At 40.3% G+C, this 21,270-nt stretch overlaps 1 protein-coding gene across 3 annotated transcripts in view; it reads right to left on the bottom strand.

The window, feature by feature from the left end:
* Positions 1 to 8,758: 8,758 nt before the first annotated feature.
* The window catches only part of AGO4 (argonaute RISC component 4), a 34,402-nt gene continuing 21,890 nt past the window's right edge, over positions 8,759 to 21,270 (bottom strand). For 2 of the 3 annotated variants that reach the window (XM_004472240.5, XM_058303897.2), the window contains 5 exons: positions 20,340 to 20,655; positions 20,063 to 20,197; positions 15,253 to 15,354; positions 14,790 to 14,989; positions 8,759 to 12,707 (listed from right to left, as the gene is read on the bottom strand). In XM_004472240.5, coding sequence (XP_004472297.1) covers positions 12,599 to 12,707; positions 14,790 to 14,989; positions 15,253 to 15,354; positions 20,063 to 20,197; positions 20,340 to 20,655 — 862 coding nt within the window. In that variant the 3' untranslated portion in view covers positions 8,759 to 12,598. The remainder of the gene's footprint in view (positions 12,708 to 14,789; positions 14,990 to 15,252; positions 15,355 to 20,062; positions 20,198 to 20,339; positions 20,656 to 21,270) is intronic. The other variant, XM_004472239.4, reaches the window with a different exon arrangement.

The following is a 21,270-nucleotide window of genomic DNA, read 5'->3' on the forward strand; positions in this document are numbered from 1 at the left end:
TTTGAACCCTGGACTTCCCATATGGTAGGCGGATGCTCTATCAGTTGAGCCAAATCCACTTCCCAGCATGTTCTGAGTACAGTAGATAACTGCCTCCAAAAAGGTTGGTAAGGATGGCAGAGATGTTTTATGATGCCATGGGAAAACTTGAATTTATAAATGTTTGCAGAAAATGACTGTTTGAACAGATGTTGAACCGTGTGAGATTATCAGGTATTGAAATTATGAGAAAGTTGTAAAACATAATTTTGAATAATCCTAAAATTTAATTTAAAGACATGCTGATGTGGAGTGTCATAAAACTATCTGCTGCTACATTCTGAGAAGGGGTTGGTGGTTTTCACCTGACTGGCAAAGGGGTCGGTGGAACAAAAAAAGGTTAAGAACCCCTGCTCTACAGTGAGGCTGCTGGCAAGACAGTCTTAACATAACATGATCGTGCAAGTGACATTCCATCACTTTTGCCTTATTCTACTGGTTAGAAGCAAGTCACAGCTTTCTTCTGTACTCAGAGGGAGAGGATTGCACAAAGACATGAACACCGGGAAGCCAAGTCATGGGGACCATCTCACAGCCTGCCCACCATAGGTAGTATAATTTCTCCAATTACGTTTTTCTATCCAAAGTTGTTTTGGCTATTCTAGATCCTTTGCATTTCCATCAAAGTTTTAGAATCAGCCTGTAAGTTTCTACAAAAAAAAAAAAAAAACTGCTGGAATTTTTATTAGGATCACGTTAGATCTATAGATCAATTTGGGGAGAAATAACAGTTTAACAATATCGAGTCTTCTGATCCATAAACATAGTTTATTTCTCCATTTATTTAGGTCTACTTTAATTTGTTTATGTAATAAATTATGAAATTAACTTAATTACAATGCTTCGTAGTTTTCAATGTGCACATCCTGCACATCTTTTTTCAAAATTTTCCTTAAGCATTTCGTATGTTTGCTGCTGTTTTAATGGGGATTTTTTTTTTAAGTCAAGTTCATTCTAACGTGCTTAACCAGAAAGCTTAGAGAAGTAGGCTTCTTCCATGAGGGAAAGCCATGGTTGTGCTGTGCTGTGGCTGGGTGGGCAAGTATGTTAAAGAAAGGGGAATATTAGTACTTCCACTTGCACTCAGTTCTAAGTATGTCCCCTTATTGTCTTGTCGGCAGTAAAGCCAACATCTTGCTTTGCATCCATCTTTCTGATATCTGTGTCTAGCTTTCAGTTGGTTCTGAACTTGTGCAAGCACAAGGGTGTGATTTATTAACCCCCTAAAACTTCAACATCTCCTCCATCTGACTGGTGAAACCTACTATATTTCAAAACTCAGCTCAAGGCTTCCTGCCAGCATGACAACTTCCTGACATGCCGTCCCATGTGTCCCTGCCTGCACTTTCTACAGAACAAGCGCAACACTTTGCTGCTGTCTTTTGTTGACATAGCCTTTTCCTTCCTCACCCCCCCTCCTCCTTCTAGTTATATAAAACTCTCAAAAGCGTGAAGAAAAACCATGCTTTATCCTTGTAATTCCAGTGCCTAACACAATTTCAGACAGGTCATAAGTATTCAACAAATATTTGCCAAATGAATTATTATGCCCACAAAATAACATAATTTGTCTTGAAAAATGATAGCTGTTTATTATGTAGTGTTAAATTAATACAAAATCCTATATGCATTAAGATCACAACTACATAAAAATGTATGTGCATTGAAAGGTAGTATGTGACATAAGTCGCCATTGTGTTTAGGATCTTTTTAATAAGAAAAAATAAACCTTCCATTATTCCTAATGTCTCATTCCCCACCCGCTGAACACATACACATGGGGGTGAGGAGTTAATGTTACACGGGACGCTGAGACTCTGAGTGCAGCTAAGTAAAGGCAGTTGGAAAAAGCAGGATTAAACACAAGAGAAACCAAGTGCAAATGTCAAGTTCAAGGTCCTGAAAGAAGGTGAAGAAAAGTAATCACAGAGCCTACAGTTCAGAGTGGGATAAGTCAGGATCACTGGGAGAAGAGGCTCAGATGCAGGAGGGTTCCAGCACTGCTTCCTTAAATATCTGTGGGAGTCTGTGGATTTCATTTGTTTAACATATAAAAGTGCCTATTATGTGTCAGATAATGTATGCTGTTTTTTCAGAAATGAATCAAGGTCTTAAGCAGGATAAATAACACAAAGATACATAGGCCTATTACAGTAAAACTGCTAAAAACTGAAGTCAAAGAGAAGATCCTAAAAGCAGCCAGGTGAAAAAGGGCAATTAACTTCAGAGAAGTTGATAGCTAAATTCCTAACAGAATAGTGGAAGCTTAAAGACAGTGGAATGACATCCTCAAAGTGTTGGAAAAAAAACTCATGAAACTATATTTCTCTTCCTATCAAAACTGTCTTTCAGAAATTTAGGCAAGGGAAGCAGATGTGTCTCAAACGATAAGGCCTCTGCCTACCATATGGGAGGAACTGGATGTGATCCCTGGGACCTCCTGGTGACAAAAAGAAGAGAAAGCATGCCTGTGCAGTGAGCCAGTGTCCACATGGCAAGCCAAGTGCCCACACGGTGAGCTGAGTGCCCACGCGGAGTCAAGTGCTCACACAGTGAGGCAAGTGCCCATGTGAGTGCCTGCATAGCAAGCCCACGTGGCAAGCCAAGTGCCTGAGCAGTGAGCCAAGAGCCCGCGTGAGTGCCTGTGTGGCAAGCTGAGTGCTCACATGAGTGTTGCATGGTGAGCCAGTGCCCACACAGTGAGCCAAGTGCCCACACCAGTGCCTGCATGGCAAGCTGAGTGCCCATGTGGTGAGCCCAGTGCCTGTGTGAGTGTCTGCATGGTAAGCCAGTGCCCATGCAGCATGCCAGTGCCTGCATGGCAAGCCTAGTGCCTGCACAGCAAGCCAAGTGCCTGCGCAGTGAGCCAGTGCTCACACAAGTGAGTCCCACAGCAAGATGATGATGCAACAAAAGAGAGATAAAGGAGAGAGTCAAGGTGAAGCACAGCAGAAACCAGGAACCAAGGTGGCGCAATTGATAGGGAACCTCTCTCCACATCAGAGTTCCCCAGGATCAAATCCCTCTGAATCCTAGAGGAGAAAGATGAGAAGAGAAGACAAAAAGAGAAATAGATACAGAAGATCACACAGTGAATGGACACAGCAAAAACAGCAGGGCAGGGGAGAGGAAAAATAAAAAGAAATTTAGGCAAAACAGAGGAGTGGATGTGGCTCAAGCAGTTGGGTGCCTACTTCCTACATGGGAGGTCCTGGGTTCAGTTCCTGATGCCTTCTTAAATAAAATAATAATAATTAAAAGAAGGAAACAAATGAAAAAAACAACTCAGGGGAGCCGATATGGTTCAGTGGTGGAGTGACGGCTTCCCAGATACAAGGTCCCTGTTTCAATCCTTGACCTCAAAAAAAAAAATTAGGCAAAATAAAGAAATTTTCACAAATTCAAAATGGGAATTTTTCATCAGCAGACCTATATTAAAGGAAATGCTAAAGGTAGTTCTTTAGGCATAAAGAAAATGAGACTAGATGAAAATAAGGAAAACAAGAAAAAAATGACACAATAGAAAAAAAAATAAGAGAAAATAAAGAGGATGCATAATCATCCAATAGTATACAAAAATGTTCAACCTCATTAGTCATCAGGAAAGTGTAACTTGAGATACCACCATATTCCCACCAGAATGCCTACAATCAAAAGGACTGAAGTATCAAGTATTGGCAAGAATGTGGGACAAGTGGTACTCTCACACAGTACTGGTGAGAGTATGAATTGCTATAGCCACTTTGGAAAATCTCCTGGTATATAACAGAATTGAAACATATGACGCAAACAAACAAAAACATATACAATAAACTGGTTAATGGATCGTGATATATTCATACAATGGAACATTATACAGAAACAAAAATGAGCAAATTTCTGCTACATGCCACAATCTGGATGAATCTCACAAACACAAAAGAATACATTCTGTAGGATTTCATTTATATAACTTCAGAACAATCAGAGCTATCTATGGTGCTATAAGTCAAGATAATGGTCAGATCTTTGAGTAGAAGGGGCCCAGGCAGTGACCAGTAAGAGGTCCTAAGGAACTTCTGGGGTGCTAGTAGTCTTCTGCTTTTAAACCTGGGTTAGATTTACATGGATGTGCTTGCTTTGTGAAAATTTGAACTATACACTTAAGATCTGTATATAGTATTTTACTGAATGTATATTATAGTTCACAAAAGTTACAAAGGGCAATTCAGGGAGCCAATGTGGTTCACTAGTTGAGTGTAGGTTTCCCACATACAAGGTCCAGGATTCAATCCCCAGCCTTGGTACCTCAAATAAAATAAAATTATAAACCACATAAAAGGAAAAACATTTTTTTTCTTTTAAAAGGGCTATCCACTGATAAGCAGGTCTCCTACTTCTGCCCCTCAGCCACTAAGGTCCTCTCCCAGTTTGTTCCACTTGTACCTTGGGTCTCATTCCCTTCAACTTCCTTCAAGTCCTCTCTCCATCAAGAGCTTCTCTCTTTCCAGTATAATTCTCCCTCTCTATTGGCTCCTTCTTTAGTGTGTAAATATGCTGAAATCTCTCCCATTCTAAACACACTTTCTCCCTACTTCTCAATCGAGACAATATCAGAATTCATTCTTTCCCTTTATATCTAACCTGCCAGCTAGAGGCAGATTTTTCAGATCCCTACAGTCTGGCTTCCACCTCCTCTAGCCACAGACATTGCTCTCAACAAGGTCACCCGTGACCTCCTTGAAGCAAATTCCAATGGAGATTTTTCAGATCTCGACTTTCTATACCAGCACTGGTTGACCACTTCTGTCTTCTTGGTATCTTATACCTAATTCTTTCCGGTACTTACATATATGATCTAATTTAATCCTTACAACCACAGGATATAAGTACTAGCACTTACCTCCATGTTACAAATGAGAAAACTGAGGCTAGGAGAGGTTATATAACTTGCCCAGTGTCACACAGCTAATCCCCTACCATATGTATCCTTGATGAAATATTCTCTTCCTTTGGTTTCTAGGACAGCTGGTTCTCTTTTACCTCTTTGGACATTCCTTATTCTCCTTTGAATATGCCTCCTCCTCTGACTACTGTAAATATTTGTGATTCCTAGGACTCCATGCTTCTCAGCTCTTCTCATCCTGCATGATCTCCCTGAACACACATTTGAATGGTTTTAATCACCACCTACTTACTGATGGCTTAGAGATCTCTTTTTCTAGTCCACATCCACCAGCCCTCAAATTCAGCTTGTCCAAAACTGAACTTATCACCTTCCTCCTTCCTACAAATCTGCTTTTCATGTGTTATCTCTCAGGGGCACTATAGTCTAAACAAGCAAGAAACGTGGAGTTGTCCTAATGAATCTACCTTTTTCTCCCCATTCTCCTCGTCCCTTCTGTCACCAAGTTCTGATCTTTCTATTTTCTGAATCTTTCTTTATGTTTTTATGTGTTTATCCCTTCTCTTTAACTGTACTGTCACTGCTCAAGTTCAGCCTCATCACACCTGGGCTGTTGCGATAAAACTGCGTAACTTCCTTTGTCTTCAGCTTCAACTTACCCACAACGGACTGCCAGCATTACTAACACAAATCAGATTCTGCTAATTCTCCTACATCTGTGGGATAAAATCTAAACTCCTTAGAAACCGTACAAGTCCTGTCCTGTCAGAAACTGGTATCTGTCTCTGCACATGGCCAAACTTGTCACCTCTATTCCCTCCCTCAATCCTTATAATCTAAGAACCCAAATTACTTGTAATTTATCCAAACAAATAATGATTTTTATTCCCCTCTGTGCCTTTGCCCATGACCAGAATTCCTGGAATGCCTTCTTCCACCTTGTCCATTTATAAAACTCTTAGTTACTCTTTGTGGAACAGCTCAGTCATCACTTCCTCTAAGAAGCCTTCCTCGATCCCCAGCCTGGATTAGGGACCTCTTTAAGAATCCCAATTCTCCTTGTATACATTTCTCATAGCACTTAACTTCAAAGCTAGGTTTTTTACATGTATGCCCCCCGCCCCCCATACAGCAAACTCCATGATGGTCAGAACTTGTGTTTCTCATCTTTGTAATTCTTTGCTTTTTTTAAAAATATTTTTTTCCTTCCCCTCCCCCATACCCGCCCCCGCCCTGCTGTTTTTGCTGTCTGTGTCCATTTGCTGTGTGATCTTCTGTATCTATTTATCTTTTTTTGTCTTCTCTTCTCAAATCTTTCTCCTCTAGGATTCAGAGGAATTCGATCCTGGGGAACTCTGATGTGGAGAGAGGCTCCCCATCAATTGCACCACCTCAGTTCCTGGTCTCTGCTGCACTTCACTTGGACTCTCCCCATCATCTCTCTTTTGTTGCATTATCATCTTGCTGTGTGACTCACTCGCACGGGCACTGGCTCACTGTGCAGGCGCTCGGCTTACCATGCAGGCACTGGCTCACCACGTGGGTACTCGCACAGACACTTGGCTCACCACGTGGGCACTGGTTCACCACATTGGCACTGGCTCACCACGCGGGCACCCACATGGGCACTCGGCTCACCACACAGGCAGTTGCACACGCACTCAGCTTGCCACATGAGCACTGGCTCACTGCGCAGCCACACTTTCTCTTCTTCCTTTTCACCAGGAAGTCCCAGGGATTGAACCAGGGTCCTCCCAGAGAGGTATTATTACTTGAGCCACATCTGCTTCCCGCATCTTTGTAATTCTTAGCACAGAAATGTTTGCTAAACTTAATTCATTTCTTCCCTTCTCCAGTCAACTTGTGTAATATATATCTGTATTATAATATTTGTAATATAGTAGCTAGTTTTCCTCCTTCCCACCACTACCCCACCACATCCCACCATCTGATTTTGTCCCTTTTCTCCTTAAAGATTTGCCATTAGCTTCTGAAGAATAAGGTCAACACAGAGGAAATTAGAGCAAAGAGATGGAGAAAAGGTAACAGAAGAGAAGAGACTCATTCTTTGTGATAGTGCTGAGCAATCTGTGGCTCCCCCCATTCATTGGCCACCCCTCCCACATATATAGGAGTGGGCACATGAGTCATTCCTGGCTACTGTAACAGATCCCCCCAGAGACTGATTCAAAGACGGACATCAACATGACACAGTGGGGGGCAGAATGAGGTAGGAGGAAGGGCATTTGGGCTCACCTGAATCACACAAAAATAGGTTTCTCATAAGCAAGAGAGGTTCCATCACCCAAAGAAGGAGGAAGGGAAAGCATTTGGATAGACAAAAAAAAATCATGGCTATCATAATCTACTGTAAGGGAACAGTGTGTCAAGAATCCTCTCATCCCCTCACCCACCTGGCAAACTCCTCATGCTTCATGATCTTCCCCAAATTCACCATCACCATAAAGTCTTTTCTAACTCCCCATGGCCAAAGTTGTTGTTTCCTTTTTCTAAATTCCCCAGAGTATCTGTAATTTTGAGCTCAACAGCAGGTGAAATGAAGTCAGTCAGCCCTGGATTCAAATTATAGCTTAGTCACTCAATGAACCATGTGTTACTTCTTTGAACCTGCCTCCTCATCTTAAAAATAGAGATACCACCATCAACCTCAAAGGACTGTGGCTGGGATTGACAATGTCGATAAATAAAGTGATTAGCATATAGCAGGCACTCAGATAATGCTACCATTATCTGCTAACCATTAGAATGAACTCTTTTTTTTTTAAAGATTTATTTTTTAACTTATTCCCCCCCTCCTAGGTGTTTTGCGCTGTCTGCTGTTTCCATTAGCTGTGTGCTATCCCTGTCTGCTTATTTTCTCTCTAGGAGGATCCATGAACCAAACCTAGGCTCTCCCATGTGAGAAAGAGGCGCCCAATTGCTTGAGCCAACCTCAGCTCTCTGCTTTGTTGTGTCTCTCATTGTCTTTCCTCTTTGTGTCTCCTTGTTGTGTCAGCTCACCTATGCCTACCTTTGGCACCAGCTTATCATCTTGCTTATTTTCTCCAGGAGGAACTGGGAACCAAACCTGGGACCTCCCATGTGGTAGGTGGGAGCTCAATTGCTTGAGCCACATCTGTTTCCCAGAATGAACTCTTTTAAGAATTAGGTGTTTACTCTTCTGTGTCCCCAGCAGCTAGACAGAGCTTGGCTTGTAGCTGGTTCGCAATAAATGCTTGATGAATTACAAATACGGAGAAGGGGATATTGTGTTGATGGAAAAACAACTACCTTGTAGTGGAGTTCATTGTAAGGATTGGTCCTTAGTAAACCATAAATTCCCTGAGGATAAGGGCCAAATTGTACATATGCTCTGCACTGTCCCTGTCATGTCTTAATAAAAGGGCTTTTTTTGCTGGTGAAAAGTTGAAGAAAGACATATGAGACTGGTTAGCTCCAGGTTGGGTAAATTTGGGCAGCTACAGGCTCTTTTCCTCCAGAGTCCAGACTTACGTAGTTTGTGGCCACACTGCCCTCTGGGTACTGCAGATTTTTCTTAAAGCAATCACATAAATAAATAAATCTTCCACTCAGAATTGTACCCAGGACCCTGATGAATCTTGTAAAAATTATATGAAGTGTTATTGAAAAGCAATTTGAAAATTCCCAAAGTGCAATTTCTAAAAATAGGGAGATTCAAGAGTCAAGAACAAAAAGTTTTCCCACAATTCTTGTTTCTCAATGTCACCAAATTAAGGAAATCATTTTGAAAAAGCAATCATGTACTATTATAGTGTACTCCATATCTATTAGATAATTGACAAGAAAAACAACTTGGCACAAGAATGCCAATTTATTCTTTTTTAGACACATGAACACAAAATATCCCTGCAGGCCAATAAAACAAAACAAAACAAACATTGCAAAATTTAAACAACCATCATCATCTTATCTCAACATGGGGATACAACTCCTCCCTTAACAGTTTAGAAAGTACCTCGTATTGCTAGAGACATACATCCAGTCCAAATATAGTAAAATACATTTGAAAACATTACAAGTCTAACAATATAGAAACGAAAATTACACCATTAGTTAAATGCAAAAAAATGCAGACATTTTCAGTCACTAGACATAGAAAGAGCATGAATATGTCAATAGCAAGGGATAAGAAAATTATGAATCAATAAGATCTTTCCTTTAATTTTACAAGGAAAAATCCTTAAAGTTGAAATGGTATTGATACAGTGCCCTCTGTCTCCACTTTCTCAAAATGAAAGCAGAGCTACCAACTTGCTAATGAGCAAGAAAATCTTATAGCATATCCACAGAAGGGCACTAGGGCAGGGCAGAGAGGGTGAGCCTTGCTAAACAGTATATCTGCACAAAGATTACCTTTTCCCACTGGAAGGGTAGATAGCTGAGCCAGGTAGGTAAGCTCTAATATAGGTCGGGCACCAGATCCTAAAATACAGACCATATAGAACATGTCTGCTTGTAAATCATCACCTTTGGAAGCAGCAAATAGAACTTACAGTAAGAATGAATACGTTCTGCTTGCCCAGAATGCCAGCTATGTTCAGCCAGCCAAATAAGAACCATACTTCTTACTGGTTTATTAACCATTCAGAAATAAACAGCTAACAACAAGAACAACAAAACATAATTGGTTCAACATTTGGGTCTTCACCAAGCTCTTAATAGCTCCACTCCTTCCCAAATTGTTACTGTTTAACATTGCTACATTTAAATCTTTCACACCATATGACAGTGCCTGAATAGGCTGCATTTTTTTTTTTTTAATCAAACACCCTAAAACTACTTCTAGAGAATGCACACCTCCCATTGATTGACACATGCATCACGATTCGGTCACTCCCAAGGGGTTATGTAGACAAACTGTCAAGCCAAATTAAATTAAAACTATGCATTCAGACTTGCTTGCAATTAGTATTGCTGCAACTCTGATTCTGCAGTGATTACCTCTTATAGATTCACCCCTCAGCAATTTTCCAGTAATTCTAGTTCTTCCATATTTCTTTCCTTTCATCCAAAATGACAGCACTGCACCCTTCATGGTACTGTTTTCATATAAAAATAGGCCTCCTGGCTTTTCCTCCACGCTGATTTGCTCCAGGGTACTGGGACTGACTGAGGTCTTACAAACTGTAGAATTCAAGGTTGAGCATACAGCCCCACTGCAGGAGAGGGAATCAGGGCTTCCGGGCACTCCACTTTGTTCACTGCTCTGAACATGCCGGGAGATGTTGAGAAGTGAGGCTTCTTCTGTGCGTTATTAACAAACAAGTCCGAGGCACTCAAGTGCAGGTGTTGTGCCCGCTGGCTGGCCACCCAGCCACGAAGGGTTCTTTACATCCTGGACCCTGATGAGTCCTCCTTCCCCTAAATAAACTTGTACTTTTTCTCCTCTTGGGTCCAGAGTGGCCATGCTGAAGGGTATTTTTCTGTGCTCTCCCTGAACAAGTGTGAATAAAAGCAGCAGCCAGTCCCTCACCAACATGTCCTGATTTGTGTTATCAAGTGAGGTATTTGCAGGGAAAAAAAAAAAGGAAAATCTTAAGAAATTTAGCATCTGCCATGTCTTCACTCCTGCCGCCTATTTGTACCTCAGTAACAGAGCTTGCTTTCACCTCACTCTGCAGAGAATAAGAACGTCTGTGCTCATTAATGAGCTAGAGGACCCAACAAACATTATAAAATTCTCTCGAGGACCAGTCTCAGCGAACACTGGTGGTGCCACTGATCAACAGCACATGGAAATGTAAACTTCAATGTATTTATAAGCTTGTCAAAAAGACTGAAGAAAAAACAGTGCTTAATATTGCTGGGATTTTGAGAAGGCTAGTTTAAGAGATTTGGACTGGCTAAGGAGTTCAAGCAAACGCCCTTCACCGTTATTACATCCAGTGTTTCCGGGCAGAGGAGGCAAAGTCGTTTTTTACAACATTGTGTCAGCCACTTCCTCCAGCACCTTCCTCAGTCACATGGAGTGTGGCTCTGGGCCTTTGATCCTCTTCTCCATCTCTCACTCCTGAAGTTCCAGGATAGAGAATTACAAGTCAGTAAAAATTGGGCTGGGAAACACTGGTTGGAACTACCGAGACTCTATGTAACTGTTGTCCATTCACAAAGTATTATCTACATTAAATACAGAATACATTTTCCCCTATATTTTAATGGATGCTTGCTTTAGATCAACCCCCTCTGTTTGGACAAGAAAGGAACTCTGTCTCCTTGTGAGTGGAATCCAGAATCTCTTAAGAAAAAGCAAACTTTTCTCCACAGTTTTAGTTTAATAGAATGAAGGAAACCCCACTGAGTACAAAAAAATTGCACTGCAAGTAATTATGCAAGTAACCTTGATTCCCAGGGAAATTTTTTTTTAAATGCTGGTACATTTTTGCAAGTTGCAGCATCATCCAACATGCCTTAAGGACTGGCAAAGCCTATCCAATAGCATCCTGGTTCTAGCTTATTTTAAAACAAGGTGATAGGACACCAGTTGTGACTATAAAACAGGTAAAAATAATTCTTTAAAAAGGCATGGAAATATATGTCTTTTCTGACCGATTTCAGAAAATGCCAGATTATGATATATAAGAAATAGCTGATAAAACCATACCTAAATCTCATCTAGAAAACTACACTGTCAGAGGGAAGAAGAGGAAGACCCTTAAAAAATGTTTATTGCCAAAGTTAACTTTCTATGAGAACAGTTTAAAAATCATTTAGATCTAACAAACCACACAGCAGCATAAAATGGGCACTTTTAAAAACTTGGAAAAATACTAAAAGTGATTTTTTTTTCAAAGAAGGGGAAACGAGCACTTTTACCACGGCAGTGTTATCTGTCACCATGACATGCCTGTTTACATTACACGTTCACAAAAGCCAACCAAATAAGAGAACTGCCTGTCTGAATCTGCAGCCATCTATAGTGCAATTGCCTGGCAGCCTGTACTTGCACCAGCACAAGTCTGCAGAGATCAATAAGATAAAGTAGTAAAATTAATAAAATTCTGTAAAACTTGTAAAATTTAATGCGCAATAAATGCATTTACAGTGGTGAAATCAGAAATCTCCATTAAAAAGTTTATGGGAAAAAAGACACACTAAAATAACCAAATAAAAAAAGAAAAAAAAAACAAAAAATAAAGAAAAAACTACAAAAAAAAAAGTCCATGGACCCACACAATTACATAGTTATGCTGAACTGAAGTAGATTGTTTGGTTTTTCTCTCCCACTTATGCATACACTCCACTCAATGAACACAGAAAAGAGGAATAGTCTTCTCTCATAAGATGGGAGGGATGTGGTGAACACAACCACAGCTAGCAAAATATTCCATAGAAACCTTTCCTGTATAGTTCTTTAGAAAGTTCAGGCTGATCAGCCTTTGCACGTTGAGGTAACAATTCAGTCCAGTGCATCAGAAAAGACAATCTAAGAGTATCTATTACTTTTTTAAAAAATGGCTCAATTTTGTTGATGCATCAGACAGTGCTTTGAAGTATAGATTCAGTGCAAGTATTTCGAGTTGCTGGTAGAAGACCGCCTGAAGTCAACTGGGCCCTATCTAGAGGCTGTAGGCATTTGAAACGTGTTGAGGCTGCATGGTGTGCCAAATTGGTTGAGTTCTTTTTCTGAGACTCTCAGGCAAAATACATGGTGTGCTGGGTATCATGGTGGATCTGCACAGCCTTAGCCAAAGCCTGAGGATCCCGGCCGTTGCTCTGTCCTGACACATGACTGCCTTCCGCACTGTGAAGAGAATAAAGCAAAACACCAGGTGTAACGAAAGACCACTTCAAAACTCACATACTTCAAGTAGCACAAAGAATACTGGATGCAAGAAGATTTGGGGCTCAAGGCTTGGCTCCTTGACTAATTAGTTATATCTCTCTAAACCACAGTTTGCACAAATGGAAAATGCATGACAACTCATATCATGAGTTGTTATAAGAGCTAAGTAAAATAATGTCTGCAAAGTGGAGGCCTATTCAAGAACCTCCACCTCCTGATAATATCTAGTTAATTCCTACTTAGCTTTCAGTCTTCAATCAAACGTCATTTCCCCCTAAAGAAATCTTCCCTGACTCCGAAGGCCTGGTCATCAGAGTCACCAGGAACATACTTTCACAGCATCCTCTACTTTTCTTTCATGGTCCTAAACACGAATGAAACTAAATTATTAAGTGGATAATTATTTCTTTGCCCACTGGGATGTAAACTCCAAGAAAGCAGTGACTTTGTCTCTTAATCACCTCCACATCCCTGATGCCTAGCATATAATATATTCTCAATAAACATTTGTTGAATGAATGAATTCATGTGCCCAGCACAGTGACGGTACATAGTAGATACTTGGCAAGTACACTCTACCATCAGTCTCTTCTTGTTTTCCCCTTCCTAGCGGCTGACCTTGGACAAGTAACAACTACTCTGAATTTTATGAATGTAACTCTTAAGGGTGATTGCTATAAAGGCTGCAGTAAACTGCAAATTATCACCCCCCTTCTAACTTCTGTATTGATATTATTATTATTACACTTATCACCTAGACTCAAAATCTTAGTCATCTTTTACTTCATCCTCTCCTCTGCCACTCACACCCAATTAACTGGCAAGTCCTGCCTATCCCATCCTAGGATTAGCCTTTGTCATTTAACAAAAACGATCTTACTCTTAGATACTTTTTTTAGCCTAATTCCTGCTGTTCCCCTTTAATATGCTCCAGTTAAAGAAAATTTGCTATTGCCCAATAATGTCACTTGCTTTCCCTTCTTTGTAAAAGTTGTTCTCTCTGCAGGAAAATCCATTTCCCTTCTTTAAAGAGCCAAACCTTGCCCACCCAGCTATGAAATCTTCTCTGACTGCCTTTACACTGATGTCCCATTGCATTTTTATCTATAATACTTTGGGCTAATTGTCAGTTTCTGTATTTGTCTATATTGTCTCCCATACTGAAACATAAAATCCCCATCAGGAAACATGTCTTAGTCCCTTAGTATTCTTAGTATCTAACATAGTACTAGACACGTAGTCAATACCTAATAAAAGTATTGAATGAATGAAACGTATATTATAGAATGGACGGTGCAAAGCCACAGCTGGACATTCTCCTTAATAGCATATCTTCAGCCCTTACAGAAATAGACTTGCAGTGGAATGTTTACTATTTAGCAGCTGAATTCAGACTTGGGGAAGAGCCCAGAAACTGCTACACTTCACAGATGGTCATTTGGAAAAGAAAATTAACACGGAGAGCTTGTTCAGCTTTCTAATAGTAGCTCAATGACAGGTCAAAACATCTGATTCTTTTGAGATCCCTATTTGGGGGTAAGAATGGCCTGGCACCCCTCCCCCTCCCCCTCCCCCCCCCCCCCCCCCCCCCGCCAACAGGTTCACTCTGGCACATTCTTCCAGATTGCTCTGAAAGCAAAATGAACTGGCAAGGACTCCTCCTTCGTGCCAGAGAGAGAATCCACCGGCCTGTGACTGTTCTATCTGGAGCCAGGGTGTTGTCCTGGCCATGTTTTGAGGCTGCTCAGGAGCTGAGCAGAACTGCATTTGGTTCTATGGGAAATCATAGGCAGTTCCAGATTAGACTCTTTTCCTTGGACAGGCTTTAGACAAACCATACAAGTATAAACAAGCCTGAGCACTTCTTAGACTAAAAGTCACATTATAAGCTCTCAAAGGTACATGTGAGTTTATTTGCTCCTTGCAATTTAAACTCTAAAAAGAAGTTTAAATCATCTAAGAAGTTTTCTGAAGTACCTCAATTTTTAACACACTTCTAAAAGAGACAGAAAGAGATTTTATGGTGCCTGAGAAGCTTGCCTGTCATGATCTTTATCCACCAGATGATACCTTGCCCTAAATGCTACAAGCCGGGCATAATATGCAGGGGCTGGAATAGAGACTGAGCGTGTGCACCGCACGTAAGTGTGACACAGCTGGTAGGTCAGTAGCTGCAGCTCATCTGCGGTGAAACAGTTATCATCCCACAAGACCTGGTAATGTGAAGGACGGCTGGTTCCCTGAAAAGAGAGTTTTATATTAATACATTTCTGACATGGGTTGCCTACCTGATGGAAGAGAAGTGAAACATACTCCTTAAACTCAGAAGTATTTCTACCCAGTATACCTACAAGCAGATACCTAGACCAACAGATAACACTTTTAGGATGCATGCAGTAACGAAGTTATGCACGGTATTTAATAACAAGTCTACTCAAGCTGGTTGCTGAATTGGCAAACATCTCTTTATCAAGTCAAAGATCTGGACCAGCTTCTAAATTACCTGAATTCCTGCATGACTACAGAGGTAAAAGTCAAATTCAGAAGGATGTGTGATGGTACTATCCACTGTGGTGCCTGCTGGTACGTTGCCACTTTTCCCTACCTACAGGAAAAAAAAAGTGTAATTAGTCATCAAAGTGCCAAACTGTGCTCAGATCATTTTTTTCTTTTATGTGTTACTTGGTAAGAAGTCGTAAACTGCTCCTCAGTGAAATCTTGAAACTCAGTTTATTTCAAGATGTTGAATCCCTTGTAAGTTTCCCTAACCCAAACATTTCTCAAACAAATATATTCCAGGGTCTCTCTAGGGGAATCCCTAGACAAATAACTATTTCACCTGTGACTGTGGGAGGCATTATTGTCATCTATTTACAGAAGACACATTGTATGTTTCCAGAGAAAAGCTAATGACATTTAAGATGGATCAGCTTCCTGACGAAAAATCAGTTTTATTCCTCTCCTGCAGTGAAAAATATCTACAACTTTTAGGAAAAAATCAAATGAAGAAAACTTTGAACATGTTCACAGGTTCAACAAAACTTGTACTTTTTTGGGATCAATAAAAGAAGTAAAAAATAAATAAATAAATAAAAGAAGTCAAGTCACTAGCACACACACTATCAGAAAGCACAGAAATAAGAATCAGGAAAGTAGAGGTTCATATCTAGCCTTGGCTTACATACCTTATATACAGGATTCAGACCTTGAACAAGGTATAATATCTTCAGGCCTGAATTAGTCATCAATAAAAGTTAAGAGATGAAACTAGACAACCTATAAGATCACTTACACTTTTAAAAGTCTATGGTTTTTCTACCACCAAGACTCTAAGACTCTAAAATCAAACTCCTAGGAAGACAGGGACGGGAACTGCAGAAATGCTTTTACAAGGAAAGGAAGTAAATCTTGCTGCTTGGTCAAGTTTTACCCTCTTCTGCTGTACAGCAGAACAACAGATTGCTCAGTGGTCTGAACAACAGGTTCAATAGCCTATGTGAGGTACTAATACAATAGAAGTTTTTTTTTGCCTTCATTCTAACTATCATTGCCTTCAGCTGAAGATCATACACCTATGTGCACAATAACATTCATGATTATAGAGAACTCTCCTATCAAATTCATATGTGAACTTGGGTACCTAGCTGGGCAACATACAATTTGGTTATAATGGTTCTAGTATTGTATGTCAGTTTCCCAAAATGCATTTGGGTGTTTTATAGTCAAACAAATTTGAGAAATAGTGGGTTAAATTAAAGTTTAAAAGTTTTTTTTACTGTATAACTACTCAGAACTTTTTAGTAATGTATAATCTTAAGGAGATAGAGCATAGAACATTTCCCAAACTTATTTGACTCTGGAACCTCCTTTTTTTTTTCAGCATCTTTTGGGACCTAGACATGACAGTCTAAAGCAGTGATACTCTGGGGAAGAAGGGAGCCAGGCATATTCAGTTTCACAATTACTGCTTAAGCACCCATGTGCCAGGCTCTGCAGTAGATGCTGGGGATGAGAGAGTGAGACAGAGAGAAAACAAATGAGGATGCCCTCCTGCTCCTCATGAAAACCACATAAAATGCAATGTCATAAGGGCATTATGGCAGGCACTGGGAAGAGCTGTGGGGTGGGATAGGGAAAGGAAATATTTGCACCATGCCTTATAGAATAAGTACAGGTTGAAAAGGGGATGAGGTGAAGACTGGAAACACCCCAAATATCCCTAAACTTGGGAATTGATAAACTGTGATACATTCATACTATGAATAAAAAGGAACAAACTCTTGTTAGATACAATTACATGGATGAATGTCAAATGCATTATATTAAGTAAAAGAAGTCAGACTCAAAAGGCTGCATAATTCCATTTATCTGACATTCTAGAAAAGGCAAAACTATAGGGACAAAAAACAGATCAGAAATTGGAGGTAGGGGAAAGGATGACTACAGGAGAGTTTTTTGCGTGTGTGATGTAACTGTTCTATATCTTGATTGTGGTGGTGGTTACACCACTAAATGCATTTGTCAAAAGTTGCAGAGCAATACACTAAAAAGAGTATATTTTTCTGTATTTAAATTACACCTTAATAAAAGTAATGACTAATTGGGGGCTTGGGGTGGGATGGACGAAGTCATTCCAGGGATAGAAATGAACAGTGTATATGGGAAATGGAATGTATAGGAGATATGGTGAAAGATGAGACTAAAATGTCATATTTTGGCTACCTGGGGAAAACAATGAATCCCACTGGAAAGCATATAGTAAGCAATGGGGAATCTTGAAGATTTTTTTTTTTTAGTACTGGGGATTGAACCCAGACCTCTTATATGGGATGTCAGCACTCAACCACTGAGCCATATTGGCTCCCCTGAGTTGTATTTTTCGGTTTCAGTTGTTTGCTTGCCGTTTGTGTTTTTGTTTTTAGGAGGCACCAGAGACTGAACCCAGGACCTCCCATGTGGGAAGTGGGTGCTCAACAGCTTGAGCGACATCCACTCCCAACCTTGAAGATTTCTGAGCAGAAGAGTGGCAAAATAAGATCTATATTTTTAAAACCTAGCCCTGAGAGCAGGGTGGTAGACACCCTTGTGAGGGAAGAATGGAGCCAGAGAGACCTGTAGGAGTCTCCTGTAACACAGAAGAATTTTGCCTACGGCAGTGCGAACAAACAACAGGAAGGAATGATGCAGAAGATATTTCAGGGAAGAACAGAGAACTATTTAAAGGCAACTTTGAAGTTTCTAGTTTGGCTGACTTAATATGCCCAGTAAAAGAACATAAGGAAAATAGGAGGAAGAATAGGTTTTGGATGGGGATAAACAATAAGTAGATGGTTTAGAAGTGTTTTGATCAAATGTCTGTTGTATATTATATCACTGTTGCCAAATATTCTGGTTCCCTCCCTACAGGGTCCATCCCTGGGGGGAGGATTATACATCCCAACCAGATTAACTCAGGGCCATGTGACTTGCTGTGGCTGATAAAGCATAGCCTGAAATGTGTTACTTCTGGGCAGAAGCTTTAAGAGCCTGTGGTTTGCTGGGTATCTTCGTTTCCCTCTGCCACAATGACTGCCAATGTTTCAGACAGAAGCCTCTCTGCCTCCTAGGCTCCAAAGGGAGGACAACAGGGTCACGGCTGCAGCATACCCATGATGGATATGTAATGTGAGCAAGACATAAACCTTTGTAAGTCACTAAGATTTTTGTGTTTTCTGTTACCACCACACAAACTTGCCTATCTTGCCTGAAGCAAGGTCTCTAGGGTATCTAAATAAATATATCTGGTAGGTAATTAGAAGTGCAGGTCAGGAGCTGTATAGAGAAGTTTTGGGCTGGAAATACAGATTTAGGAATCTATAAGCAAGTAAGTGAACACAGAAAAGTAGATGAGACTAAGGAGAAAGACTTGTGACTGAGAAAAAAGAGAGAAAAGTATGAAATGCCACGAAACATCAGTGTTTAATGGACACAAGGAGGAAAGGGAGTCAAAGAAAACCTGATTATAGAGGTGGGTAGGGAACCTGGAAAGTCACATTGCTAAGACTAAAAAAGGACTAGTTATTTCAAGTGCTTCAAAGAGGTCAGTGTGGGAACCTGACAAGGTATCCGTGGATTTCAACTGAGCAAGTCATTGGGAGAACAAGTTTAGTAGGATGTTTTGTGCTCAACACTCAGACAAGAGTTCAAAGAATTTGTATTAGCAAAGTCTAACAAATACTACTGAAGTACATTATAATAATATTCTCTCATTAATTGTTACAAAGTTACCACACTAATGCAAAATGGGAGCAGATGTATGAGAACTCTGAATTTTGTACATGATATTTCTGTAAATCTACAACTTTGCTATTAAAATAAATGTTTTAAAAGAAATAATATTGAATAAGGGTTTGGACTATTTAAAAGACAGTACTTTTAATCTCAACCGATTGCTGAACCTGGATCCCAAGGAAAAAGTAACCTCAGTTCTCAAATGATTCAGAAAAAAGAAAGAAATAGCTCAGTCTTAGATTAGAGATAAAAACTAAGGGTTTACTAGAAAATAAGGAGAGTGACCCACAAGATTAGGTAACAGAAGGATCTGGTCTCTTTAGGGGTGAAACAAGGAAGGGCTGGACAAGATGAAGTAATGTCAAAAGACCAAAGAAGCACAGTGATTCACTGTTACACACCTGTCATTTTTTTTCACATAAATATCACATTATAAAAAGACAGCTAACACAAAAATTCTTCTCAAGTGCTGGGAATTAACACTTGATAAGATAACTTTGATTTATTAATTTAATCCTACATAAATAAATGGTGTGAGGTAGGTACCATTTTTAATCCAATTTTAATGATGAGAATATTGTGGCTAAGAGAAGTTAAGTAACTTGCCCACGGTTGGTAAGTGTAATATCATAAACATTCAGTTTGTGTCCGAAGAATGCCCTGCACTGAAGTAAAACAGTTTGGAAGAGAAATGCTTCCTTATACCTTAGAACCCTGGCAAAAGCACTGGCAGCAAAAAATAACAAATGGCAATAAAGTCCAAACAGATAAGCCTTCCCTTTGGAAGTTGCCTGTATCACCATAATGTACCTGGTGTGTGTATCTGACCTCCTAGAAACCAGCATTTCTGTCATACAGGAGAAATGTTCGGTCTTGAAAACTGCATCTTTCAGAATTGGTCATGTAAGCTCAATTGCAGTTAGCATATTTTTTGATCATTAGTCACTTCTGCATTTAGAAAAGAAACTTATATGTATACCCACTCAAAAACACATTCACTTGCAACAGCCTCAGATAACAAAGCTTAGACTATATCTTCTTACCCTTTCTGTTTTATCTGCACAGAAGAGTCGTGTGTGGTGTCTTTTCTGCACTACAATATAGGTTATTCCTGGCCGGTAATCTTCTTCCAAGCTAATACATGCCTTTCGAATTGCTATTAGTTCTGGCCAAGCTACCTAGAAGTTAGAAATGGAATTATGTTTAATTGAGGACTCTCCTAGCATCTCTCAGGTCTGATTTACTCAGGGAGGTAGATGAGAGGAAGCTCTGTCAGACTCCTAGAAACCCCAAGGGACCACAAGAGGATAATGAGAGTACCTGTTTCATCTGTCCCTCGGATACCCCTCCACGGTAATAGATGATTCGAGTGGGTTTGAAGCGTGTGGATTTGTAGAACTGGATCAGCAGCTCTCGAACCATGTTTGTGAGGTCCTGGATTACCTCCTGGCTGTAGAGGAGCTCCTGGGAGATCTCCTGACGGGAGGTCTGCACCCGGACGGTGGCACAGTACCGACTGGGGTGGCCATCCATACTGCCCACAACAGCAGCAATGGAGGGCTTCTTCCCATCCCCTGCCGGAGGGTGCGTGACGTCTGCTCCCAGGAAGATGACAGGCTGCTGGAACACTGAGGGCCTGTTCAGTTTTAAGGAGATGGTGCCACTCAGATATATGGATGAAAACACTCGGGTTTAGCAGACTCACCAGATATAGCCAAAGATACAATCTTGGAAGAGAGAATAAAGACTTGTGCCCTTTAGGAGAGAAATTTAAGGCCCACTGAGTATCTGTGCAATGCTGTGCAATGCTGTGCAATGAATCTTAATTGAGTGAAGTGAACATGGTTCTTCTATAATACTAGGAAGGGAAGATAGAAAAAAAAGAGGATCTGGTTCAAATTTAATAAAATCTCTATGTATAAATGGAAAACTTTCCCAGCACAAGCTCTTTTGAGATCCTGGGAGTTCTACAACTGATACGGAATTGCAGAATGTACATGGAATGGCACAAAATCCCAATTCTTTTTAAGATGTGAGACTTAGGAAAGAGAATAAAGCCAATCTCCTTCCTTGCTTTATTTTTCTCCATAGTATTTGACACTTATACCATCTGTTTTACCTTTTTGTTTATTTGTCTATCTCCCACCCCATAGAATGTAAACTCCATGAGGGCATGCATTTTGTTTTGTTTTGTCTTGTTCACTGCTGTATCCCTAGAGCTTAGAATATTGCCTCGCCCACAGTTGACATA

This window comes from Dasypus novemcinctus, chromosome 9 (assembly GCF_030445035.2).
Source record: "Dasypus novemcinctus isolate mDasNov1 chromosome 9, mDasNov1.1.hap2, whole genome shotgun sequence".
Lineage (NCBI taxonomy): Eukaryota > Metazoa > Chordata > Mammalia > Cingulata > Dasypodidae > Dasypus > Dasypus novemcinctus.